The 25497-nt window shown below is 44.3% G+C and overlaps 1 protein-coding gene across 2 annotated transcripts in view; it reads right to left on the bottom strand.

Annotated features, from left to right (window-relative positions):
- Positions 1–25497, bottom strand: part of gyg1a (glycogenin 1a) — a 70869-nt gene that overhangs the window by 21442 nt on the left and 23930 nt on the right. For both annotated transcript variants that reach the window (XM_052017498.1, XM_052017499.1), the window contains exons 3-4: positions 23236–23410; positions 12364–12526 (exon numbers count right to left, since the gene is read on the bottom strand). In XM_052017498.1, coding sequence (XP_051873458.1) covers positions 12364–12526; positions 23236–23410 — 338 coding nt within the window. The remainder of the gene's footprint in view (positions 1–12363; positions 12527–23235; positions 23411–25497) is intronic.

The raw sequence follows: 25497 nt of genomic DNA, 5'->3' as shown, positions 1-25497 counted from the left end.
GCATTCACAACTCTCTGCAATTTCTTGCAGTCTTGGGCACAAATCCATCAGCATGTCCCTTCTCGTAGCAATGAGCAAACATAACGAGCTTTTGAGATTATTGCACAGCAGTCATCATTTCAGCTGATGTCAGTTCAGGTGGTAATGGGTATTACGTGAATAATGATGCCATCAAGTCCGTGCAGAAAGTCAGGAACAGGTCCAGGCACAGTAATGTGGATTGTGTGTGTGTGCACAATGCCATCTACTCTAGGTGCTACTGGATCTAATTTGTAGACAATAACTTTCAATCAAAGTTGGACAGAGCCGATGTTATTAATCAACAATGTACTGGAGAACTAAAAGTGATCATTCCATGTTAATGTACTACAAGAGAGTTCATTCGTCTAATCCTGCCTGCAAGACATCCTGATCCTCTACATTAATATTTTAACAAGCAACATGAACTTCTACATCTGTTCAAATACATTTAATGGGCCAGTGTACAGGTTAGATATCCACACACCTGCCTAGAACTAAAGCAAGGCAATCCTGCTCAGCACGAGTATTTTGTTAGAACTTCAATACAAGCTTTGCTTGAAACAAGGAAAAATTAGGTCCAACGTTTAGAGAAAGAATCAGCTAAAATTTGCAACAATCAAATACACAAACCTATTTGGCAACTTCCATACATGGCACGGTTATCATTATTGGATCTCCTTCTCAGGCAGTCCCTCGAGTTCGAGGAAGACTTGGTTCCACTCTGGTGGTATGAGTTCTGGAGTGGCTAATGTGGGAACCGCAGATGGGGTAGGTGGTAGCTGACAGGGTGGGTGGGTAGTTTGTGATCTGATCTACTCCTTCCTCCGCTTACACAGGGCTTCTGTGTGTTCCCAGCACATGACCTCAAGGTCAACAGCAAATGAAATTAGCACAAAGCCACATAGTTATGATAAGACCAAGAGCTTGGTCAAGGTAGTAGGTTTTAAGGAGAGTCTTAAAGTACTGCTGTTAATGTTGGAATTAAAGTCAGAGATGAGGAAGAGGAACTGACACAGTGAAAGAACCTCAGAGGGATGCAGGGCTGGATTACAAGCTCATAGAGGAATCTAAAAGCCAGGATGAGAATTTCAAATCTGAGTCACTGCTTTATTGGAACCAACACAGGGCAGCCAGCACAGGGGAACCTGCAGAGAGCGGTAAACACTGCCCAGTCTATCACAGACTCGTCACTTCCTTCCATCCAGTCCATCTTCACGGTGCGTTGCTTCAGGAAGGCCAGTGGTATCGTCAGGGCTGCCTGCCTCCCTGGCCATTCCCTTTCCTCTCTTCTACCTTCTAGGAGAAGATAGAAGAGCTTGAAAGCCCAGACGTCCAGATGTAAGAACAGCTTCTTCCCCACTGTTATCAGACTTCTGATCCTATTTCACATCCCCTTCCCGGTGGTGCTGCCGTGTTCTCCGACTCTTAACTCTCCCTCTCTCGGTTATTCTGTTATTGTCACTTTAACATTTTCTTTTGCACTACAACCTTTGCACCATTCTGCTGTTCTGCATGCACATTGTATATATTGTTGCATTTATACTTATTCTTACCATGTATACTGTTTATGAGCTTAATGCGAACAAGGAATTCCATTACACCCTGGTGTATATGACAATAAACTAATCTGAATCTGAAGGGGCTGGTGAATGAACTGAACCTCTCATTGGTTCTCCGACTGCCCGAAGGCACAAGGAGGCTATTCAACCCATTGAGTTTCTCAGAGTACTCCCATCAGCCCCATTCCCCCACTTCTCTCTCACATGCACATTAAGATCAACAGCACTGCCAGGGGTAGTGGTGAAAGCAGACATGATAGTAGTGTTTAAGAGGCGTTTAGACAGACACGTGAATATGCAGGGAATAGGGGGTTACGACCATGTGCAGGCAGATGGGATTGGTTTCATTTGGCATCATGGTAAGTACAGTCGTCATGGGCCGAAGGGCCTGTTCCTGTGCTGTACTGTTCTATGTTCTATTTGTTCAAAGGTCAACGGTCTCCTTTTGCCTTCTGGTGGATGCAATTTACATAATAATTCCGTGCGTGTTGGAACAGCCTTAAGCAAAATTGCAGAACAGCTTTCCTACATCGGTCACACGGACAAAACTGTTCAGCAATTCCCAGTCACTTCCCAGTCTTCAGCAAAGCTGACGGTTCAGTGAGCCAACACTTAACTGCCACCCGGCTAATGACACAAGTAAAATTATGCAAGCATTCCCCACAATGTTACAACCTTGGTGCCTGTAATCCTAATTAAAATGCTACACTTCATGCTACTGCAGGGAAGCTTGGAACTTTGGCAGCTCAGAAGTTCATGAGGATAGTTTTGCAGTGTTTATAGGCTGGATATGTCCTTATTGTGTCCTAAACCAATGTTGAGCTGGTGTCTGATGATTCATCAGGCCTTTCTCATGTTTTGACGTAGTGGTTCTGGTCTAACTGTGGCTTGCTAGGACTTTACAGAGGACAGGTAAGGGTCAATCACACTAGTCTGTTTGGAATATGTAGGACAGACTGCATAAGGATGACAGATTTATTCCTCACTGGACATTAATAAATCTATCAGCAGTGTAAATGTACAGAACAAAAAGCAAAAGACCGAGGAGCAAAAGAAGAGTGACAGACATTCTTCCTCAATCACATTTTTTTTAAAACATGTGATACATACTCAATATCTGAAATTTGTTTCCATTTGTACCACCGTAATCACCCGTTTGGTTGAAGTAACCAAGAACAAGTTTCTTCCTACTGGTATTCAAGACCTCATACCAAGAAGGTCAAAATAATCAAGAGCAGAACTTCACTGTGGTGGAAAGACAAGAACCTTTGTATTTTCACAGGAACTTTCAGACCCTAGAACATTATTTAACAACCATGAATAACTTCTGGTTGAGTAGTGCAGGAAATTCAGCAATCTATTTCCACACAGCAAGAGCCCATAAACAGCAATGTGACAAAGACCCGATAATCACGGTAGTGTAGCGGTTAGCGTAATGCTATTACAGCACCAGCGACCTGGGTTCAGTTCTGGCAGCTGTCTGTAAGGAGTTTGTATGTTCTCCCCGTGACTGCATGGGTTTCCTCCAGGTGCTCCGGTTTCATAGAAACATAGAAAACCTACAGCACAATTCAGGCCCTTCGGCCCACAAAGCTGTGCCGAACATGTCCCTACCTTAGAAATTACTAGGCTTACCCATAGCCCTCTACTTTACTCAGCTCCATGTACCTATCTAACAGTCTCTTAAAAGACCCTATTGTATCCGCCTCCACCACCGTTTCCGGCAGCCCATTCCACACACTCACCACTGAGTAAAAAAACTTACCCCTGACATCTCCTCTATACCTACTCCCCAGCACCTTAAACCTATATCCTCTTGTGGCAACCATTTCAGCCCTGGGGAAAAGCCTCTGACTATCTACCCGGTCAATGCCTCTCATCATCTTACACACCTCTATCAGGTCCCCTCTCATCCTCCGTCGCTCCAAGGAGAAAAGGCCGAGTTCCCTCAACCTGCTTTCATAAGACATGCTCCGCATTCCAGGCAGCATCCTTGTAAATCTCCTCTGCACCCTTTCTATACTTCCAAATCCTTCCTGTAGTAAGGCGACCAGAACTGAGCACAGTACTCCAAGTGGGGTCTGACCAGGGTCCTATATAGCTGCAACAATACCTCTCGGCTCCCAAATTCAATTCCACGATTGATGAAGGACAATATACCATATGCCTTCTTAACCACAGAGTCAATCTGTGCAGCTGCTTTGAGCGTCCTATGGACTCGGACCCCAAGATCCCTCTGATACTCCACACTGCCTAGAGTCCTACCATTAATACTATATTCTGCCAACATATTTGACCTACCAAAATGAACCACTTCACGCTTATCTGGGTTGAACTGCATCTGCCACTTCTCAGCCCAGCTTTGCATCCTATGTCCCACTGTAACCTCTGACAGCCCTCCACACCATCCACAACACATCCAACCATGGTATCATCTGCAAACTTACTAACCCACCCCTCTGCTTCCTCATCCAGGTCGCTTATAAAAATCACAAAGAGGAAGGATCCCAGAACAGATCCCTGAAGTACACCACTGGTCACCGACCTCCATGCAGAATACGACCCTTCAACAACCACTCTTTGCCTTCTGTGGGCCAGCCAGTTCTGGATCCACAATGCAATGTTCCCTTGGATCCCATGCCTCCTTACTTTCTCAATAAGCCTTGCATGGGGTACCTTATCAAATGCCTTGCTGAAATCCAAATACACTACATCTACTGCTCTCCCTTCATCGATGTGTTAAGTCACATCCTCAAAAATTCAATCAGGCTTGTAAGGCAGGACCTGCCCTTGACAAAGCCATGCTGACTATTCCTAATCATATTATACCTCTCCAAATGTTCATAAATCCTGCCTCTCAGGATCTTCTCCATCAGCTTACCAACCACTGAGGTAAGACTCACTGGTCTATAATTTCCTGGGCTATCTCTACTCCCTTTCTTGAATAAGGGAACAACATCCACAACCCTCCAATCCTCTAGAACCTCTCCTGTCTCCATTGATGACGCAAAGATCAGTGTCAGAGGCTCAGCAATCTCCTCCCTCGCCTCCCAAAGCAGCCTGGGGTACATCTCATCCAGTCCCGGCAACTTATCCAACTTGATGCTTTCCAAAAGCTCCAGCACCTCCTCTTTCTTAATATCTACATGATCAAGCTTCTCAGCCTGCTGCAAGTCCTCACTACAATCAGCCAGATCTTTTTCCATAGTGAATACTGGTGTGAAGTATTCATTAAGTACCTCAGCTATTTCTTCTGGATCCACACACTTTCCCACTGCTGCAATTGATAGGCCCTATTCTTTTGCATCTTATCCTCTTGCTCTTCACATACTTTTGAAACAACCTGGTCTAAATTTTCAAAATGAGCACTCCATGGGGAAATGACATAATTTGATACAATCCGGACACAGGCACGAGGCACACTGGATTCCAAGAGACACAGGAGGCAAGCCTGAGATGGTTGCTACTGCATTTCATCCAGAGCACAAATCCATTGTGTAGCACTGAAGTAAACAGTGGTACCTGAACTCATTTCTGGCCCATGGTCAGTTTTGAAGGCAAACGTGGTAGCAAAATGCAAATATTAAACAATTATCTGAATCAATGGAGCAAAAAAATCAAGCAGTTCTGCAAGCAGTGCCCAATCGGTCGTTAGTTTATTGCTCACACAGCAGTTAGCTGTTGTGTTAACGTCTCCCAACTCCTTCCACTGCTAAACCAACCAGGTCGATCATTTTGTCCTTATTTAAGAACTCTGTCCTCTGGTGGATTTACAAATTACTACTTCTGCATCCAACCTCGAGCGAGAGTCCTGGATTGATGAGAGTTGGCATTATAAATCTATCCCAAACAAATCATAGAACTTCAGAGAACGCAGTAAAAATTATTTGCCTGGACTGCCTAAAGCAAGAGAGCCTTGCAATCAACTGGGAATCAATGAATGCAATGGACAGGCATGAGCTTTAGTCAAGAAATTTATACCCTCGTCTGACTGTGGCACCATCATCAGACAGATGTTCCACACCACTGAAATACCTGACTGGGGACATTGCATTTGAAGTCAGTTTGCACGTTGTTTAAAATTAGCAACGTTCTACACTTCCAGGGTTTATTTTCAACAGTTTACATCAGGTATGTGAGAAAGAATCAATTACAGGGAAATAAGTGGGGTCTTGGAGCTGATGGAATGTTCTGAGGGCTAGCATTGACTCGATGGGCTGAATGGCCTCCAATATTGTAAGAAAATATTTAAAAATATGCAGGTTCTCCTCCAGGATACACACCACCCCAACTTGGAAATATAATCACCAGTTGTCTACCATCACTGGTTGTAAATCCTGCAACTCCATTACAAGCAGCACCATGGGAGTACCTTCAGCAGAAGGACCTCAGCAGTTCAAGATGAGCAATAAACGCTGACTTTGCCATCAATGTCATACCTCCCAACAAAAAGAGTCCTTTGGAAGTGTGCTGCCATTTATAATGCATATACTTTATGTCCTCACATAACCTTTTTGGCTAGCATGATCTAACAGTCTTTGGTGGCATTAATTAGAATGCCTCTTTTTATTAAACTACTGAAGTTAAGCCTGAAACACCCACTTTGTTGAAATGACTTGTAGTTAGTAGCTCCCATAAATCCCACTAAAAGCTCCCCCCAGGCTCATCTCTACTAGACTATGGGAATCCAGTCAAAATGCACGTAGCTGGATCAGCACCCAATTTTATTTTGTCGTTTCAAGAGACGTCCTTGGCACAGTTACACCTGGCTCCAAGCCAACAATTCAACATGTCTGCTTCAGCCATACTTTAGAAGGGGAAGCCACTTGGCAGTTACAGCAAGTTGAAAGGGAAGTACTTTCTAACTTCATTGCACCAGCACTTCCAAAGAAAAAGGCACCAATTTCCTACAGGTACTTTTTCTCAGTATGTGCAATGTTGGTTCAAGGGGCCAGCTATAGTGTACAGCTGCGACCTTGTGTACAGAAAAAGCTCCCTACACCACGAAAGCTGCTTTGATGCACCTAAGCACTAATTTGAAGCACAGAACAGTCCAACAGAACACAAATCAGAACCAACCTGCAGTGTAGAGACTGCACAAGACATTAGTATGTCTGATGCTGCTGGAGTGGGAAGGGGGTTACTTCAGTAAAAATTTGGCAGCATGAAGCACACCATTTTATCTGGTGCTCAAAGCCAGGTCTGTTTAAATTGCCTCTCCACTCTGGTACTCCACTCTAATTATAGTATCTCCACTTAAAATAAAACACTTTCAGAGTGGAAGGCTTATTTCGAGTTAGGTCTTTGTAGACAATAGCATCGAAAACAAATGAGAGAATCTGTTTAATAATCCTGTTGCAGGGGAGATAGGCCACTGAATAAAGCCGTCCTTGTTATGTAATCATTGTTGACACTGAAACATTACAATTAATGGAACCACTGGCCCAGAGCGAAATGCCTTCGGCATCCACCAGATTTGCTGGTCTCTTGGAAAGGACAGTAGGTGGCAAAATCTGGCCAGTCAAATTCCAAAAGTTATTCCAAACTGCAGCTTTTTTCTTCAGACAAACATTTTTACCTTTTGGCTCCGTTACCCCAATTAAGGTTCATTTTGTTTCTACAAACTCTTTCAAGCTATGTCTCTGCTGCAGACTTGACGCTGTGGACTCAGACACAAGCTGCAGGCCCCAATTGGGAAGAATATTTCAAACTCCCAAGATAGAAACAAAAGATTTTTGTCTACACCCTTTGAAAAGCATAATGCTGATGGATCCCACAATTCCATTGTGCAACCTTTTGACTTCCAACCTCCAAATACAGAATCCTCCTTCCAAAAGTTGGGTTGCTTTGCCTAGAGAGTGTTGCAATACGTTTCGTTGGAAGCTTCGATCCCAAGAGGTCACCACATGAGACCACAGGACAAGTGGTGGGGAGCATTTATGTGCTCCTGGTGTCTTCACAAAGCCAGAAGTTTATAACTCCAAGTTCACAGATGTTGACCGTCACCTTGACACAATGTCAAGTATGAGAGAGCATCAAATTACAAAATTGTTAAGGGAGAGACGGGATGGAATGTTCAAGACATCAAAAGACTCAAGTTGCAACATCACTCAAACCTGCAGAGTGGCAAATGGCTCAGTAAAAGTGGAGAAAGCTTATCTACAGGATGCATTGCAGCAAATCCCCAAGACTCCTTAGACAGCACCTTGCAAACCCACCACCTCTACCAGCCAGAAGGACAAGGGCAGCAAATGCATGGGAACACCACCATCAGGAAGTTGCCCTCCAAGCCACACACCGTCCCGACTTGGAAATGTATCACTAGCACTGACGAGGCAAAATCCTGGAATTCCCTCCCTAACATCACAAGGACTGCAATGGATCAAGGCAGCAGCTCACCACTACCTTCAAGGACAATTAGGAATAGGAAATTAAATGCTGGCTCAGCCTGCAAAGCCCACATCCCTTGAATGAATAAAAAATAAAGGGCAGGGAGCATGGCAATGTGCTCTAACATGCTGCAGCAGTAGGTCAGCACCAGGATTTCTCATGCAGCGAGTGTAAGCTATTAGCTACTGCATCCTGCTGTAAACAGCAACTGATTTGGGAACCCTGCTAACCTCCAGCAATAATTCCCAAACGTGTTCTAGTCATCACTGCAAGAGGTGGCACCACTTAGCTTCAGGACAAGGATGTGCAGTGTCCATGTGCATTGATTAGTGAAGTCACGTTATACTGAGGTGATCAAAGTTCCTGGAGACTGTTGTGCTTCTCTTTAATGCAACTGCTAACTGAAACACTTTACGCTAGCAACAGGAACCACTCCAAGACTGGTGGCCAAAGCAGTTTGAATCCCACCACAGCAGGGACGCAATTTAAAATCAATTTGGGGAAAAAACTGGAATGGTGCCATAGTGGAAGCAAGATTGTCCACAGAAAAAAAATATTTGGTTTACCATTGTCCTTCAGAGGGAAATTTTCCATCTATATCCAGTCTGACCTGGATGTGACTCTAGTGGTCGACTCTTAACTGTCCTCTGAAATGACCCAATAAGATATTTGGTTGAAGAGGAAGTGGGGATGAGCAATAACTGTTCTTGCCAGTGACAACTACATACCTTTTATGAATTATAATAAAACAAAACATATAATATCAAAATTAACATAAACTGGGACATCTCAGGAAATCAACAAGACCTGGCTCATTGTTTATATAGTACACAGTATGGGGATAATTTGAATTTTGACACAACAGGATAAAGGTGAAGACACTGGATTGATTGGCCATCCGCTCTTGAATCTCCTTTCCATATTTTAGTTTCTTTATGATATGTGGTGTAACACAATAAATGTAATTCCTGCACTGTGTATTCATCATATCCACCTTCTGCCTTTGCTTTGGGTTAAGTGATATCATGCATTACGAATTGCCAAATATCAGTTTTTAACCAAACTAAGTTACCTCAAACAGAAAGAGGAAAATATTCGGTAGGTCAGGTAGCATCTGAAACTGGTTCTGGTTAACAAATGGTTTAGATACAGGCAATGCACAACACTGGAGACTGATAATACAGCGGCCCGTACAACACTGGTGACCAAGGATGAAGTTCTCCCCACTCTATGTTTAATGAATCTCAACTGAAGATTTCAATCTTAGCCAAGGTAGTTGATGTATTTGGATATCAAAACGCTGGAATTCAATTTAAAGAGGCTCACATTGATCAGATATGATCTCCAGCTGTTGGCTTCAACTAGCATCGATTATATTATCAAGCCTTCCAACTAAAATATACTTCAAAGAGTAGTTCTCCTATTTCATAGTGTTGTCAAGCACTTGGATCCAGAAAGAATTACATCACTGTTATGTACTGCTGTCCACTTAAAATCAATTCTCAAAGCAAAATACAAAGGTCGCTGACCTAAAACATTATCTTTGCTTTTCTCTCCAAAGCTGCTGCCTGACCTGCTGTTTCCAGCGTTTGTTGTATTGTTAAAGATTAACCTTGTGCTGCTGTCTAGGAATGTGTAGGACCTACACTGCCTGTTCTGGGACAATACAGAAATACGGATCCAGGATCATTGGCATCTCTGGAACCTCCGGGAGGTGTGCATTTCCTAGGGGTGGAAAAAGAGGAATAGAAGAAGGGGAAAGGGGAGAAAAAAAACAAAACAGAATAAGATAAAGGCAAAGACATTGTATTAAAAGGATATTTTTATGTTCCTCTGATTTTAAAATACCTGATAACTAAATAAGCATTTATATATTTTCGACTGCACTATAATGCCAATTGCACGTCTCCTTATTTGGAGAAGGGAGTTCAATATAATCAGAAAGGATCTAGTCAACTTTCTTTATATAGTTAGAGCTGCAGCAGGAAGAGTTTGGAGCACTCCATGGCTTGATTCAGAACTTTATTTATAGTTAGCCCTCACACACCAGTGTTTACTCAAGTACTTCCAGCCTCTCCATCATCTGCTCAATTGTGCCTGAGAGACCATGTCATAAAGCTTTAATAAGAGACCTTGCAGCAGGTGTCACCACCACATGACTTAGCCAATAAGTCAACTGCACACATGAAACTAGCTCGCTTATAAACTGCAAGGAGCCTCCTCAAATGTTAACACTTTGCAAGTCCAGGTCTTAAGCTAACTGGAAGTTATTATCATCAGTTAGCTTTCTAATTAGGGTCAGGGCACTGAAACTTTATATCGTAGCATTAATCAACTATGTGCACCGGGGAATAAGAGCAGAGCAATACTGGCAAACCTGCACCTCTCTCTGGCCGGAGGAAGAGACACAGAACTCTGCTCTTTCCAACAAAATACAATCCCTTGTTCGAATTAAAAGGGGTAACACAACAGCTGGCTTTCAGTCCCTACCAAAAGTGATTGGGACAACGCAAGCTTACTGACACTCAACAGCCCAAGAACTATTTATGCTTTACAGATATCCAAACTTTTGGCTTGAACAAGTTGCAGTTATGTTGCAATGTTAAACAAGGCCTAAGTTGTGTCCTCTACCATCCAGATGGGCAGCAGGTAATAAGAGCACCACGACCAACATCATCCCCATTACAACAAGCAATATCATATCTTCATGGTCACCGAGACAAAATCCTTAAACTTCCTCTTTAGAAGGATGAGTACCTAAAACACAAGGACTGCAACAATTCATGAAGCTACCTTAACAGAGCAACAACGGGTAAGCAGTGAGTGCTGGCGGGTCTTGCAGGGATGCCACTGTTCCCAGGTTGAAATACTATGCCTGAGAAATTCCTTTCTACTGTCTACTGGCATTAGAACAGTGTTGTGTGTCACCCTAACACTACTTTTATAATTCCTATAAAGAGATAGTAATCTTCTAATGCAGAATTCCCAGAGGAGTGTGGCTAAACTTTCCTGTGTCAGTTTCAGCATGTGCTATTGTACTAAGCTACTGAAAGATCACACATCTGTTGGCACAGCCTCCTGGCTGTGAACTTAGGAGTTAGTCTTTAAAGGAACATATGCATAGTACAAAATGCACTCTTCCAACTGCTGGAGAGTGTTGCAGCATTAATGAGCAAATAGAAGCAAATTGCTCCCGAGGACTCAAGAGTTTCTGGACGGGCTGGTAGAGAACAACTTCCAATTTCATCAAGGGGGCAAGGGAGACTCTCAGGACAGCTCCTGGCCAGGAAGATGTCTGTAAGAAGTATTACACGACTGCAGTCTATGAATGGCTGCCCCTTGGTAGCAAATTCACACCTCTGCTCTCTCTTTTCCCATTGGTTGAAGAGAAAGGTTTCTCTCATTACGTAAGGAGCATGCACCCCTCCTAATGCAGCAGTGAGACTGTAGATCAGCAGCCGAGCCTGGAACAATTCCAAGACTAGGGAGCTGAAAGAGCCAGGTAAAGCAATACAAACATGAACGTGAGCCTGTATTTGAGGTTGCAGGAGATCACAGATCTCAAGGAAGATTGTTTTGATGAAGTCTGACCTATATAAGCATCGCCCCCTTAGGGAAGACCAGCTCCTTGTAAACTCTGGGCAGATAAAGTCTTGGGCACCAAGTTCTTCTATGCCTCTTCCTGCACAGCCCCAGAGGCTGCTTGAGGTTTCTCCATCTCCACACCATCCAGCAGGCAAGTGTTGGGTGTAGATGAATCTCCTTTGGAAGGTCGGTTTTATCATAGAGAAAATCTGGTTGAAGATGCTTAGTCTTAAGTATAGCCAGTATGCAGAGTCAGCAATAAGCACACTGCAGCTGTCTGCAGAAGAATGCAGTTTGACAGCTCGCTTTTTAAACAGCAGTTTCAGGTGAAACTGGGTAAATAAAACCAGTGAGGTTGAAAATCATGCTCAAGGCAAATACTGGTTGGACACAATTATTTAATTAATTTGGGGAGTGGAGCGGAGGGGAAGAACTTTATGCCAGAACAAACATTTCCAGCACTCATGGAAGTCCTGCCGCAAATTCAGGGATCAAATTTCCCAACAGACATTAGAAGGAATGGAAATAGGAATGACTTTCTCGGTTCCCATGTTATTTTTAACACCACAGCACTGTTACTTTTCATACTGCGAGAAGGAATTTCTATGCATTTGCTTTGGAATTAGTTTCACACTGCTTCCTTAAAATTTCCCCTGGGCAACTTCACTCCCGAATTACGGCACATGTTTCACACGAAAAGCATGGTCTGGGTCAGAAAAGGCGGAAGTGCTCGCCAATGAGATAGGAATATGCAAGCAACATTGGCTGCAACTTCAAGTCAGGCTTTCCATAAGATAATAAAACGTACCGTCAAAGCTGCCTTTTTCTGTGGAAAACCGAAGAAGTTCATTGTAGGTTTCAATGGAAGGGCGGTAAACAAACACTCCTGTATTGAAGCAGTCCGGCCATCCTGGATCTGGTGCCGCAGACAATTCCTCCCGATCAAAAAGTTCGTCAATGTTGCATAATACCTGTTGAAAGATATCGGAAGCATATGGTTATACTCAGTACTTGTGGCCTATTCAAACTGAAAGAAAGAGTAAAAATACTTGGAGGTCTGTGGATACACATGGTGAGTGGGATTAATTGGCTATCTCAATTAAAAAGGAACATAATGGGCTGAATGGCCTATTGCGCTTCAGGTAATCACGGTAGCATAGCGGTTAACGTAACACTTTTACAGCGCCAGCAACCCAGGTTCAATTCCGGCCGCTGTCTGTAAGGAGTTTGTATGTTCTCCCTGTGTGTCTGCCTGGGTTTCCTCTGGGTGCTCCGGTTTCCTCCCACATTCCAAAGACGTACGGGTTAGGAAGTTGTGGGCATGCTATGTTGGCGCCGGAAGTGTGGCGACACTTGTGGGCTGCCCTTAGAACACTCTACGCAAAAGATGCATTTCACTGTGTGTTTTGATGTACATGTGACTGATAAAGATATCTTGTCTATGCATGATCCAAACTCAGTTGAGAAGGGCAGCATTACAAACTGATGACAGTTCTTCTTCCCACCTAATGAAGCAACCAGGGTTCAGTAGCATATTGGTTAAGTTATTGGGCTAATAATCCACAGGTCAGGACTGATGACCTGGAGATGCAAGTTCAAATCTCATTGAATTTAAATTCAATCAAAATATAATATCTGTAATGTTGAACGTGCATCTGCCAGATTGTCATTAAAAAAAAATCTGATTTCCCGATGTCCCACAGGAGAGGACATCTGCATTCTTAACCTAGGTTAGGCTACGTCTGACCCTCAAATGCCCTTCCAAATAACCTAAAGATCCAGGATAGTTCGGGATGGTCAATAAATGCTGACCTTGCTGGTGAGGCCAACATTCCATGAATGAAAAGAAAATTACCTATACAACTGATGAACAATAAAGATGAACTTGTACAGAAAAGGGTGATACACTCTAGTAACACAATGCGCCGGGACACAGTGTTAACAATAATCACTCATTTTTGATCAGAACTTTTGTTTCTGCCTCCACAGCTACTAAATGAACTGCTGATTATTTTCAATATTTTCTGCTGTTATTTCAGATCTCCATCATTTTGAAGAGAACTTCTAAACCTTAACTAGGCAAACCTTGTTTCATATTCCTATTTCTCAGAAGGAAGCCGTTTGGCCCCTCAAGCCTATGATAGCCCTCAGAGCAATCACATCCTTACTTCCTAGCAATTTGATGGATTATGATAAGTGGGTTATGCAGTAAACTCAAAATATTTTTTGTGGAGCCAATTAATGTTATGGGTTTACTTCACCTTTGTTGTCGTTTGGTCTCATAGTGCTTACCAGGGCAGAATCCTCCTTTTGCCTAGGATTAATCCCCAGGAAATAAGAATAGCAAAAATATGAGGAGTTTCTGGATCCTAAAACCTCCATCTTCAGACACAAGGAATGAGCAATATTCAGGTTAACAGATAGGTGAACGGAAAGATAGAATTCCAATATACAGTAAAACTCCAATAATCCACTATCTGATTGTTCAGAAATCCTGAGGGTTCAGCACTTGATTCACCGGGGCCCCAGTTCCCATACTGCCTTTCACTGGATTCACCGGAAAATGTATTGTATTACTGTACTGTGACAGCTTAAAGGAAGTGTTGGAGTATTAATTGAAATAACATTGAATGATATGAAAAATATGTCAACCAGCACCAAAGTCCCAAGCATGCTGGATTAACAGCGTCTTAGTTTACTCTTTAATGTGGCTGGTGGAAGTCTTTTGAAAGCCACGAGGAGTAATTGGATTGGAGGTGACTCTATTGACGAACTGACAAGACAATCTGCCTCACCATTTATAGCTACACCACCACTGCTCAGGCCTCTGGCACAAAGACAGCAAGTGACCAAAGCACTGAAGTTGACACTGAGCTGGCATTACGCTCCCGTTCTCCTAACAGAATAATTTCCACAGCCCAGAGCAATTATTTCCCTTGTTTGATCAGGTCTTGTATTGATCCACAGCAATGCAACCACACGAGAAAGAGCATGCAATAGATGGTGCATTACTCTAGGATCAGGCCGTAATGTCGCATAATCCAAGAGAATATATTCCCAAAGCCATCCTTAGAAAAGTTCTCAATTGAAGTTTGAGATAGGAACACTCAAACTGTCCACTTGCCTGGAGGAGTGCAGATCCAACAACTCAAGCAAAACACCATCCCTTAACCCCCCCATCCACTGCCCTAAACATCTGCTTCCTCCACCACCACTGCACGGAGAATACCATCTACAAAATACACTCCAGTCAGGCACCTACTCCAACAGCACATCCCTAATCAGTGACATCCATCTCCAAGAAGGACAAGGTATTTGAATAGATGGGAATACACCACCCCACCACCCCCCCCCCCCCCACCTGCAAGTTCCCCTCCAAGTCACACACCATCCTGACTTAAAATATATAGTCATTTCTTCACTGCTGCTGGATCTAAATCCTGGAACTTCTTCCCAAGAATGCTGTGGGCATACCTTTACTGGAAGGACTGCAGCAAGGTGATGGCTAATAATCACCTTCTCAAGGGCAATTAAGGATGGGCAGTTAAATGCTCACCTTGTTTGCAATGTCCATACCCCAGAAACTAAGTGCGAAGAAAAGTGCTCATATCCATTTAGGATACAAACATCTGGAGGTGATGGACACCTGGGCCCAAGGAACTTCGACTGGTCCTGACCCTGTCTGGTCAGCAGTGGGGGAAACCCATTCTAAAGCCCTGGGACCTCTGCCTAGCCTGGGCTACACAAGGTGGCCAGCCTCCATTACATAGTTAAACAGCCAACTTGTCTCCAGGGGTGGGATAGATGGCTTCCCATTGCCGTGCCTCTGCTAAACCCAGATGTGCAGAAGGCAGCAGGTTGAAAGGGATTCAGATCAGGTTCATTTCATTCCAAACACACTTGTTCTTCAGGACCATAGATTCAATCTGTTGGATTTCCATTCAAGATTTAAAATTCTTGACTGTCAGAAGTTAATCATAAGACGCAAACAAGGGCAAACTTTAGCATCTTCAGTCAACAGAATTTCATCCTGATTAGTTACGTTTCAAACTGTATTGGACACACTAACACAACAAAATCAGGTTCTGAATTAGTAAATTTGTTATATTGATATGAATGCCATCCTGTAGTTAAAACTGCCGAGTCTACTATCACTCCCAGTGTCCAACAGCAGAAGCAAACCAAGAAAGATGAACATACCCAACTGCACCTTCACCCACCGACCTGCTGCAGGTAGGAGTGACCACTGCAAAGCTCCCTCTTCACATCGAGTACACCTCCATTGTCTAGTGGCATTACCACTATGCTCCTTCAAAGATTGGGAGCTCAGCACTGGGCACCATGAGGGAGTGTGAGCCATCAGCAGCAGCAGAATCGTACTGCAGCACAATCTGTAACCTCATGGCCCAGATTACCATTATTAACAAGTCAGGAGACCAGCCCTGTTTCAAAGAGGAGTGTGGAAGGGCAAACAAGCAGCAGCAGCTCCTGCCCCTGAGAAAACATGTAATATACGTTTGTAATGTATTGTGCTGCAAAAAGCTTGAACTTGAAATGGGAAGCAGGAGAAAAGTGCTTCCTAACTGGAATGGTACCTGGAGCAAAAGGAAGATGGCTGAGTTGTTGGAGGGCAATCATGCAAGTCCGAGAACCCTGTTGAAAGAATTCCTTGGGCAGTGTCCTTGATCCAACTCTCTTTCAGCCCCCACACATACAGGCCTATGACTAGCTCCAGCAGAAGTCCAACCACCTCCGCTTGATATTCCACTGCACTACCAAATGTCAATTCACCACCATCCACACTCTGTGTTACAGAACTGTAACTGGACCTGGCACATAACACCATGGCTTCAAAAGCAAGTCAGAGGTCGAGTATCCTGAGACCAGCACAAGAACTCAGCGCCTCAAGCCTGCTCAATCAGATCAGGCTCATGTTCTGCTCACACCATTTTCCTGTCCAATTCCCATAAACCCTTGATCACTCTGATATCACAAAACCTATTGATCCCTGAGTGAATGAACCCACCCACTGAGCTTCTGCGGTAGATAATTCCAAAGATTCAATGCCTTTGATTAGAGAAATTTCTCCTCATTTCTGTCCAAAATGGCCCATTCCTTATAATATACAGACTGTAACCCCCATGGTCCTAGGATATAGGCATTGGAAATATAGTATTTTATTTATATATACATATATACACAAATATACATATACACACACACACATACATATTATATATACACACACGTGTATGTGTGTGTGTATATGTAATATAAACACACACACACACACATATATATAAAATAGTCCTCAGGCAAAGGAAACATTCTCTCTGCAGTTACCCTATTGGGATCTCTAAAGAATTTTATACACTTCAATGAGATCTCCTCTCATTCTTCACTGCGCTTGCTTTGTAGCGAGCAGATCCTTTATTTAGGCAAGCAGGCCAAAGTTATACACGGTATTCTAGGGATGATCTTACCAAGGCCTCAAATAAATTGTATTAAAACATCTTTACCTTTGTACTCAAATCCCTTGGCAATAAAGACGATAACCTTTCTAATGGACTGCTACACTCTTGACAGCTGAAAGTGGTTCCACAATCTAGAAAACACCAGACAGGCGTGTCTAATTTCCTGGACAGGTGCAACCCAGCAACACTCAAGTAGTTACTTCCAGGACAAAGCAGCCACCTGACAAGAAACATAAACAGCATCTCGGGGAGAGTGTATGTTGTCATCGGACACCAATAGATCAGAGGCAGCTGGTCCCAATGCACAAAGTCAATACTCCAGGCTTAGCTACTTTAAGACCTTGAGTATTAAAGCAGGTGCATTCTGTAGCCAGAGCGAGCAAATGGGCAGCACACGTGGGCACAGCTGGTAGAGCTGTTGTACTCATTCAAAATGGTGGTGAGCGGTTTGTTTTCTATAACTTTAATTAACATTAATAGGAGAGCAATGGTGCCGGAGGGTGGTGACTCGTTGCAAGCTGCTCTCTGCAGATCTACTCATTACTTCTATTATAATCGTTCTACTCTTTTAAATCTAAATTCTGTGACTCTAAGATGGCCCTGCACCTTGTTGGAGATACAAAAGAGAGACCGCAGATGCTGGAAATCTAGAGCAATGCGCACGGGATACTGGAGGAGCTCAGCGGGTCAGGCAGCGTCTGTGGAGGGGAGGTGAGCGGTTGACGTTTCGGGCCGTGACCCTTCATCAGGATTGGTGGGGTGGGGGGAAGAGGTTTCAGTCCGGGGCATCAACTGTTCATTTCCCTCCATGGATGCTGCCTGGTCTGCTGAGTTCCTCCAGCATTTTGTGTGTGTTGCACCTGATTGTCTGCCTGTACTGCACTTTCTTTGTAACTGTAACACTTTATTCTGCATTCTGTTATTGTTTTCCCTTGTACTACCTCAATGCACTGATGTGATGAAATGATCTGTATGGATGGCATGCATAACAAAGATTTTCCACTGTACCTTGGTACATGTGACAATAATAAACCAATTTATCACAGCTCCAGTGGCCGGGGTTCGATCCTGATCTCGGGTGTTGTATGTGTGGAGTTTGCATGTTCTCCCTGTGACCACGTGGGTTTCCTCCAGGTGCTTTAGTTCCCTCCCACATCCCAAAGATGTGCAGTTGGTAGGTTAATTGGCCACTGCAAATTATCACTAGTGTGGGCAGTAGGGACGAATTGATGGAAATATGGGAATGCATTGAGGATTTAAAAAAAATGGGATTAGTGTAGGATTTTGTGTAATTGGGTGGCTGATGGTCAGCATGGACTCAGTGGGCCAAAGGGTCTGTTCCTGTGGTGTACGGCTCTGAAAACTGTATCCGACTGTGGTGTCCATCCCCGACCTTCTCACCACCCACAGCTCCCAAGCTCCCTCCCATCCCTGCTAATGGTCCAGAGCTATATCCCCACAGGAGGTTGTCAGGAAATCTTCTCATTGATTCCCAGCTGGAGCTGCTGGTACTGATCCCCAATGAGCCAGGTAGTCAAACAGGGAGACACAAGAGACTGCAGATGCTGGAATCTGGAGCCAAATACAAACTGCTGGAGGAACTCAGCAAGCCGGGCAGCATCTGTGGAGGCAATGGGATGGTCGACGCTTCGAGTCGTGACCCTGCATCAGGGCTGAGAGTGCAGAGGGGAGATAGCTAGTATAAGGTGGCGAGGGGGAGGGGTAGTCAATGTCAGGTGGGAGACAGTCTGCGATGAAGGCTTGCCCTAATGATCAGTGAGACCCCCTGCCCTCTTCCAGCCTCTCTAAATTCCCCGTACCCTACTGGAGGGCAGGCGTTTGTTTCTTGGGCATTTTCTCATCCAGTTGCCGAGTGAAACCTTCAGTGCACATCAGCACATTCTGCTTTGGATGCTCATTGATTTTTTGCTCCAGGGCAATCACAGTCCTCCGAATGTCAGACTAATTTATATCATCAGATGTCTATCTCCCAAGTGCTGTTTATTAAGCTACCACTGTACAAATTCTTGTTATTGAATTAACGACTTGGAAGAGAATGTAAGTGGCTTGATTAGCAAGTTTCCAGATGACACCAAAATTGATGATGTGGTGGAAAGTTGGCTAACAGCAAATTTAGCTCGACCTGGGAAAGTTGGTACGGGAATGGCAGACGTAATTTAACTCAGACAAGTGCAAAGTGAGTCATTTTGGGAAGTTAAACCAGGACAGAACTTGCATAGTAAACAGAGTCCTGGGGAGTGTTGTAGAAGAGAGAGACCTTGGGTTACAGGTATATAGTTCTCTGGAAAAGTAGTGACACAGATAGACAAGGTGGTGAAGGCAGTGAATGACATGCTTGCCTTCATTAGACAGGGCATCAAGTACAAGAGTTGGTACATAGTGATACAGCTGTACAAGACACTGGCGAGACCGCCCTGGAATACTGTGTGCAGTTCTGGTCACCATACCGTAGGAAGGACGTGATTAAGCTAGGGAGGGTGCAGAAAAGATTCACAAGGATATTGTTGGGATTGAGTTACGAGGAGGAACTGGATAGGTTCGGACTGTTTTTTTTTCTGGAGCGAAGGAGACTGAGGAGTGACCTTATAGAGGTTTATAAAATCATGAGGGGCATAGATAAGGTGGATGGTCACAGTTCTTTTCCCCAGGGTAGGGGAGTCCAAAACTAGAGGGCATAAGTTTAAGGTGAGAGGGGAAAGATTTAAATGGGACCCAAGGGCAGGTTTTCTCCCCCCACCCCCCAGAGGGTGGTGGGTATATGGAGGAAGTGGTAGAGATGAGCACAACGACAACAATTAAAAGACATTTGGACAAGAATGGTTTAGAGGGTTATGGGTCAAATGCAGGCAAATGAACATAGAACACTACAGCACAGTACAGGCCCTTCGGCCCACAATGTTGTGCCGACACTTTATCCTGCCTCTAAGATTTATCTACCCCTTCCCTCCCACATAGCCCTCCACTTCTCCATGTGGCTATCTAAGAGTCTCTTAAAAGTAGTTGATAGTTGCCTGAACTCCACTCTTCTCTGAAATGGGACGTGTTTTAACATCCACCTGACCCTTGTACCAGGAATCTGGCTCCATAAGATTAACTTTTATTAGAATCTTGACTAGCTGCTATTTTCCACTCCCATCTCTGCTGGCAGAACGCATTCCTGGGAACCGCTCACTCCAAATGGTTTAGAGGGTTATGGGTCAAATGAACATAGAACACTACAGCCCACGATGTTGTGCCGACCTTTTAGCCTACTCGAAGATCAATCCAGCCATCCCCTCCATTTTTTTTTTATCATTCATCTGTCTACCTATGAATCTCTTACATGTCCCTAATATATCTGCCCCCACAACCTCTGCCGGCAGTGCGTTCCATGCACCCACCATTCTCTGTGTAAAAAAACGTGCCTCTGACATCCCCCTTACACCTTCCTCCAATCACCTCAAAATTATGGGAGTAGCTCAGGAAGGCATCTTGCTCGTCATGGACGAGTTGGGCTGAAAGGCCTATTTCCATGCTGCATAACTCTACTATATAGTGGCGCTTCACTTAGTGAGTAGGATGCATTCCAAAGGTGAGGGCACTAATGAAAGGGTCATTATGTATAACAGTGATGAATCACTGACAGCACTGCTGTACTGGGACCCTGGCATGAATCTAGCAATGAATTGCTCCACAGATCAGTGGTGAGAGCCCAGAGATTTCTCTAGGCTACAAACTCGATGATGGTCGCCAAGCTTTGAACTGATGCAGCCAAACGAGGAGGGGGAAGACAGCAGCTTCCATCGCCTCCAGCAGAGAAGCCGGGCGCCTGCCAAGGTGGAGCAAGTGCTGCCAGTCCGCAGTACCATGCTGGCCAGAGTGCAGCCCCCGAGTCCCCTATCTCACTGCCAAGCTGACACACCACTCATCCCTGTCCACCCAACACCAGCTTCTGCATTCCCAAACACGGGGCAATTCACTGCCGCAAGAGCACTAGGGGTTCCCAGTACTACAGCACACAACCCGAGCAGATGTCTTTTTTTTTAAAGCACAGGGAGTGAGTTAGGTACCTGTGGATATTCAGAGCCCAGGACCAAGAGCGCTCTGAGAAACCAGTGCTCAGCAAGGTATTGCTTAAACCCTGAATGACTACTCAGTGGCTGGTTAGGTCATTAGAAGTTTCCTGGAATCTCACTGGCTCTCCACTCGGGTTTGGAACACCAAGACAACAGCAAAACATATGTCAGGCTGCTGTTTATCGATTACAGCTCAGTGTTCAACACCATCATCCCCTCAGTACTAATCAACAAGCTTCTAGACCTGGGCCTCTGTACCTCCCTCTGCAACTGGATCCTCAATTGACTCATCAGGAGATCGCAGTCAGTGCGGATCGGTAATAACATCTCCTCCTCACTGACAATCAACACAGGCGTACCTCAAGGATGCTTAGCCCACTGCTCTACTCTCTCTACACTCATGACTGTGTGACTAGGTACAGCTCAAATGCCATTTATAAATTCACAGAGGACACCACTGTTGTTGGTAAAATCTCAGATGGGAACGAGGAAGCATACAGGAGCAAGATAGATTAGCTGGTTGAGTGGTGTCACAACAATAACCTCACACTCAACATCAGCAAAACCAAGGAATTGATTGTGGACTTCAGGAAGGGGAAGTCGGGAGAATACACACTGGTCCTCATTGAGGGTTCAGCGGTGGAAAGAATGAGCAGCTTTAAGTTCCTGGGTGTCAACATCTCCAAGGATCTGTCCTGGGCCCAACACATTGCCAGTGGCTCTACTTCATTAGGAGTTTGAGGGAGATTTTGGTACGTCACCAAAGTCTCTTACAAATTTCTATAGATGTATGGCGGAGAGCATTCTGACTGGTTGCTTCTGAGCCTGGTACAGAGGCTCCTAAGTGCAGGATCGCAAGAACTGCAGAGGGTTGTAGACTCAGCCAGCTCCATCACGGACACAACCTTCCCCGCCATCGAGGGCATCTTCAAGAGGTGGTGCCTCAAGAAGGCTGCATCTATCATTAAGGACCCTCACCATCCAGGAAATGCCCTCTTCACATTACTACCATTGGGAAGGAGGTACAGGAACCTGAAAACCCACACTCAATGATTCAGAAACAGCTTCTTCCCCTCTGCCATCAGATTTCTGAACGGTCCATGAACACTATCTCATTGTTCCTTTTTTTTTGCACTATTTATTTTGTAATTTATAGTTTTATGTCTTTGCACTGTACTGCTGCTGCAAAACAACAAATTTCACATCATATATGACAGTGATAATAAACCTGATTCTGAATAAAACCAAAATAATGTTAGAAGCACTCAGGATGTCAGGCTGCATCTGTGGACAGAGAAAGAGATCAATATTTCAGCTCATCATCACCTTAACTGTTTCTTTCTCTACAGGTGCTGCCTTACCTGCCGAGTGTTTCCAGCATGGTCTATTTTTGTTTCCGATCTCCAGCACAGAACACAGAACAGTACGGCATAGCAACAGGCCCTTTGGCCCACCATGTTGTGCCAAACTAATTAAACACCCAACTAAAACAATCCCTTCTGCCTACACAAAGTCCATACCCCTCCATTCTCTGCACATTCAGGTGCCTATCTAAGAGCCTCTTAAACATTTCCACTACCACCCCTGACAGCACATTCCAGGTACCCACCACTCTCGGGGTTAAGATAAACCTTCCCCCATCTCACCTTAAAGCTTCTGAAATTACTTTGTTCCAGCCTGTTTCAGTTTCCCCATCGGCAACACAAAACCATCGAGCTATTGACACGAGAAATACTGAACAATGCCCCAAATGGCAAACTAGACTTCTTTATTAGTCATACGTACATCGAAACACACAGTGAAATGCATCTTTTTTTTGCAATAGGGTGTTCTGGGGGCAGACTGCAAGTGTCGCCATGCTTCCGGCGCCAACATAGCATGCCCACAACTTCCTAACCAATACGTCTTTGGAATGTGGGAGGAAATCGGAGCACCTCGGAGGAAACCCACGCAGACACGGGGAGAACGTACAAACTCCTTACAGACAGCGGCCGGAGTTGAACCCGGGTCTCTGGCACTGTAATAGCGTTACGCTAACCGCTACGCTACCGTGCCGTCCATCTTCTCTTGGCTGACATTGGTGTTATTTGACAAGGCACTTATCCAAACACTTAGAAATCCAATGCTTACCAGTGTGTCTGCATCCATAAATATACATTTGGAGTACTGTGTGAGAGCCCAGCAGTGCAGCTTCGTAAAGGTCACACCCAACTCAGGCCTCTTGATCATGGCCAGATGAGCCGAATCCTTGCTATCTAGCACATCCACTAAAATAACCTCATCAAAGACCCTTTCCAGCACAGATCTAGAGAAAGAGAAAGGGTGGTTTAGAACAATAAAACACCTATTTTGCATTTCAGAAGTTGACAGAACTTCCAGAAGCAATTAGTATTGCATTCAACTCAAGCCTAAGTACAATATTTTCAATCAACCTCCCACCCAAGTCACTGGTTCCACATATGGATAGGACTGCTGGCCTAGAGAAAAACTGGTCTTCAACTGCTTCAGTTCCAAGTAACTCAGAAAAATGCTCAAATTGCAACACTCTGAGGTCCAAAGGAATATCACCAGCTGCCTATAATGAGGATCACAGGACTTCACATTCATATCATTATGACATAGAAGCCATCATCTGTCGAGTTTATGCCAGCTCTCAGAACAATCCCATTCCCCCATTTATTTCCCTGTAACCTATTATCTCTTGCATGCCCATTAATACCCCTGATTCCCCTCCCACCCAGTTACACTAGGGCTATTTGACAGTGACCAATTAACCAGACAACCTGCACCCTTTGGGTATTGGTGTATTATTGTTACTTGTACCAAGCTACAGTGAAAAACTTGTCGTGCAGACTGATCATACAGGTCAATTCATTACACAGTGCAGTTATATTGAGTTAGTACAGAATGCATTGAAGTAGTACAGGTAAAAACCATTAACAGTACAAAGTGTCACAGCTACAGAGAAGGTGCAGTGCAATAAGGTGCAAGGTCACAAGGTAGATCATGAGGTCAGAGTCCATCTCATGGTATAAGGGAACCGTTCAATAGTCTTATCACAGTGGGGTTGTGGGAGAAAACCAGGCCCCTTGGGGGAAATCCACATGGGGACAGGGGGAATAAGACCATAAGATATAGGAGCAGAAATAGACCATTCGGCCCATTGAGTCTGCTCCGCCATTCAATCATAGGTGATTTTTTTTCCTCCAAACCCCATTCTCCCATCTTCTCCCTGCAACTCTTAACCCCCTTACCAATCAAGAACCTGTCAATCTCTGCCTTAAATACACTCAATGACTTGGCCTCCACAGCCCTCTGTGGCAACAGATTCACCACCCTCTGGCTGAAGAAATTCCTCCTCACCTCAGTTTTAAAGGGACATCCCTTTATTCTGAGGCTGTACCCTCGGATCCCGGGTGTAACGAAGAGAATGTGTAAACTCCATACAGGCAGCTCCCGAGTCAGAATCCAACCCATGTCGCTGGAGCTATGTATCATTCACAATTATTTCAATTATTTTTGTGTGACATAATTCAAAAGACATTTATATTATAGATAGTTACTTCATTACAAGAAAGAATAGAGATTTATTAATTAATTGGTTTATTATTGTCACATGTATCGATGTACAATGAAAAAAAAACTTTGTTTTGCATGCCATCTATACAGATTATTTCATCACATCAGTGCATTGAGGTAGCACAAGGGAAAACAATAACAATACAGAATAAAGTGTTACAGTTACAGAGAAAGTGCAATGCAGGCAGGCAATGAGGTGCAAGACCATAATGAGGTAGATTGTGAGGTCAAGAGTCCATCTTATCATACTAGGGAACCATTCAATAGTCCCGTAACAGCAGGATAGAAGCTGTCCTTGAACCTGGTGGTACGTGCTTTCAGGCCTTTGTATCTTCTGCCCGATGTGAGAGCGAAGAAGAGAATGTCCAGGGTGGGTAGGGGCTTTGATTATGTTGGCTGCTTTACTGAGGCAATGAGAAGTGTAGACAGAGTCCAAGGAGGGGAGGTTGGTTTCTGCGATCCACAACTGTGTTGAGCTGTGTCCACAACTCTCCGCAGTTTCTTGCGGTCTCGGGCAGAGCAATTGTCATATCAAGCTGTTTATGTCTGTAACCGCGATCTGCATCTTCCTGTTGCAAGTCACTTCAACTCCCCCTCCCACACTGTCACTGATATGTCAGTCCTCGGCCTCCTCCACTGCCAGGAGAATTCCAAGCACAAACTGGAAGAACAGCATGTCATTTTCTGTCTTGGAACCTTGCAGCCTAACGGTATGAATATTGAATCCAGCATCACCGTGTTTTTCACATTTATGTTGTTAGAGGCACAAGCATACAGTTTGTATTTATTGTAGTGCAATCACTAGGGCATAAT

The sequence above is a fragment of the Pristis pectinata genome, chromosome 6 (genome assembly GCF_009764475.1).
Source record: "Pristis pectinata isolate sPriPec2 chromosome 6, sPriPec2.1.pri, whole genome shotgun sequence".
Classification (NCBI taxonomy): Eukaryota; Metazoa; Chordata; class Chondrichthyes; order Rhinopristiformes; family Pristidae; genus Pristis; species Pristis pectinata.
The sequence above is the reverse complement of the archived record's forward strand: the minus strand, read 5'-3'. Positions and strand labels throughout refer to the sequence as shown.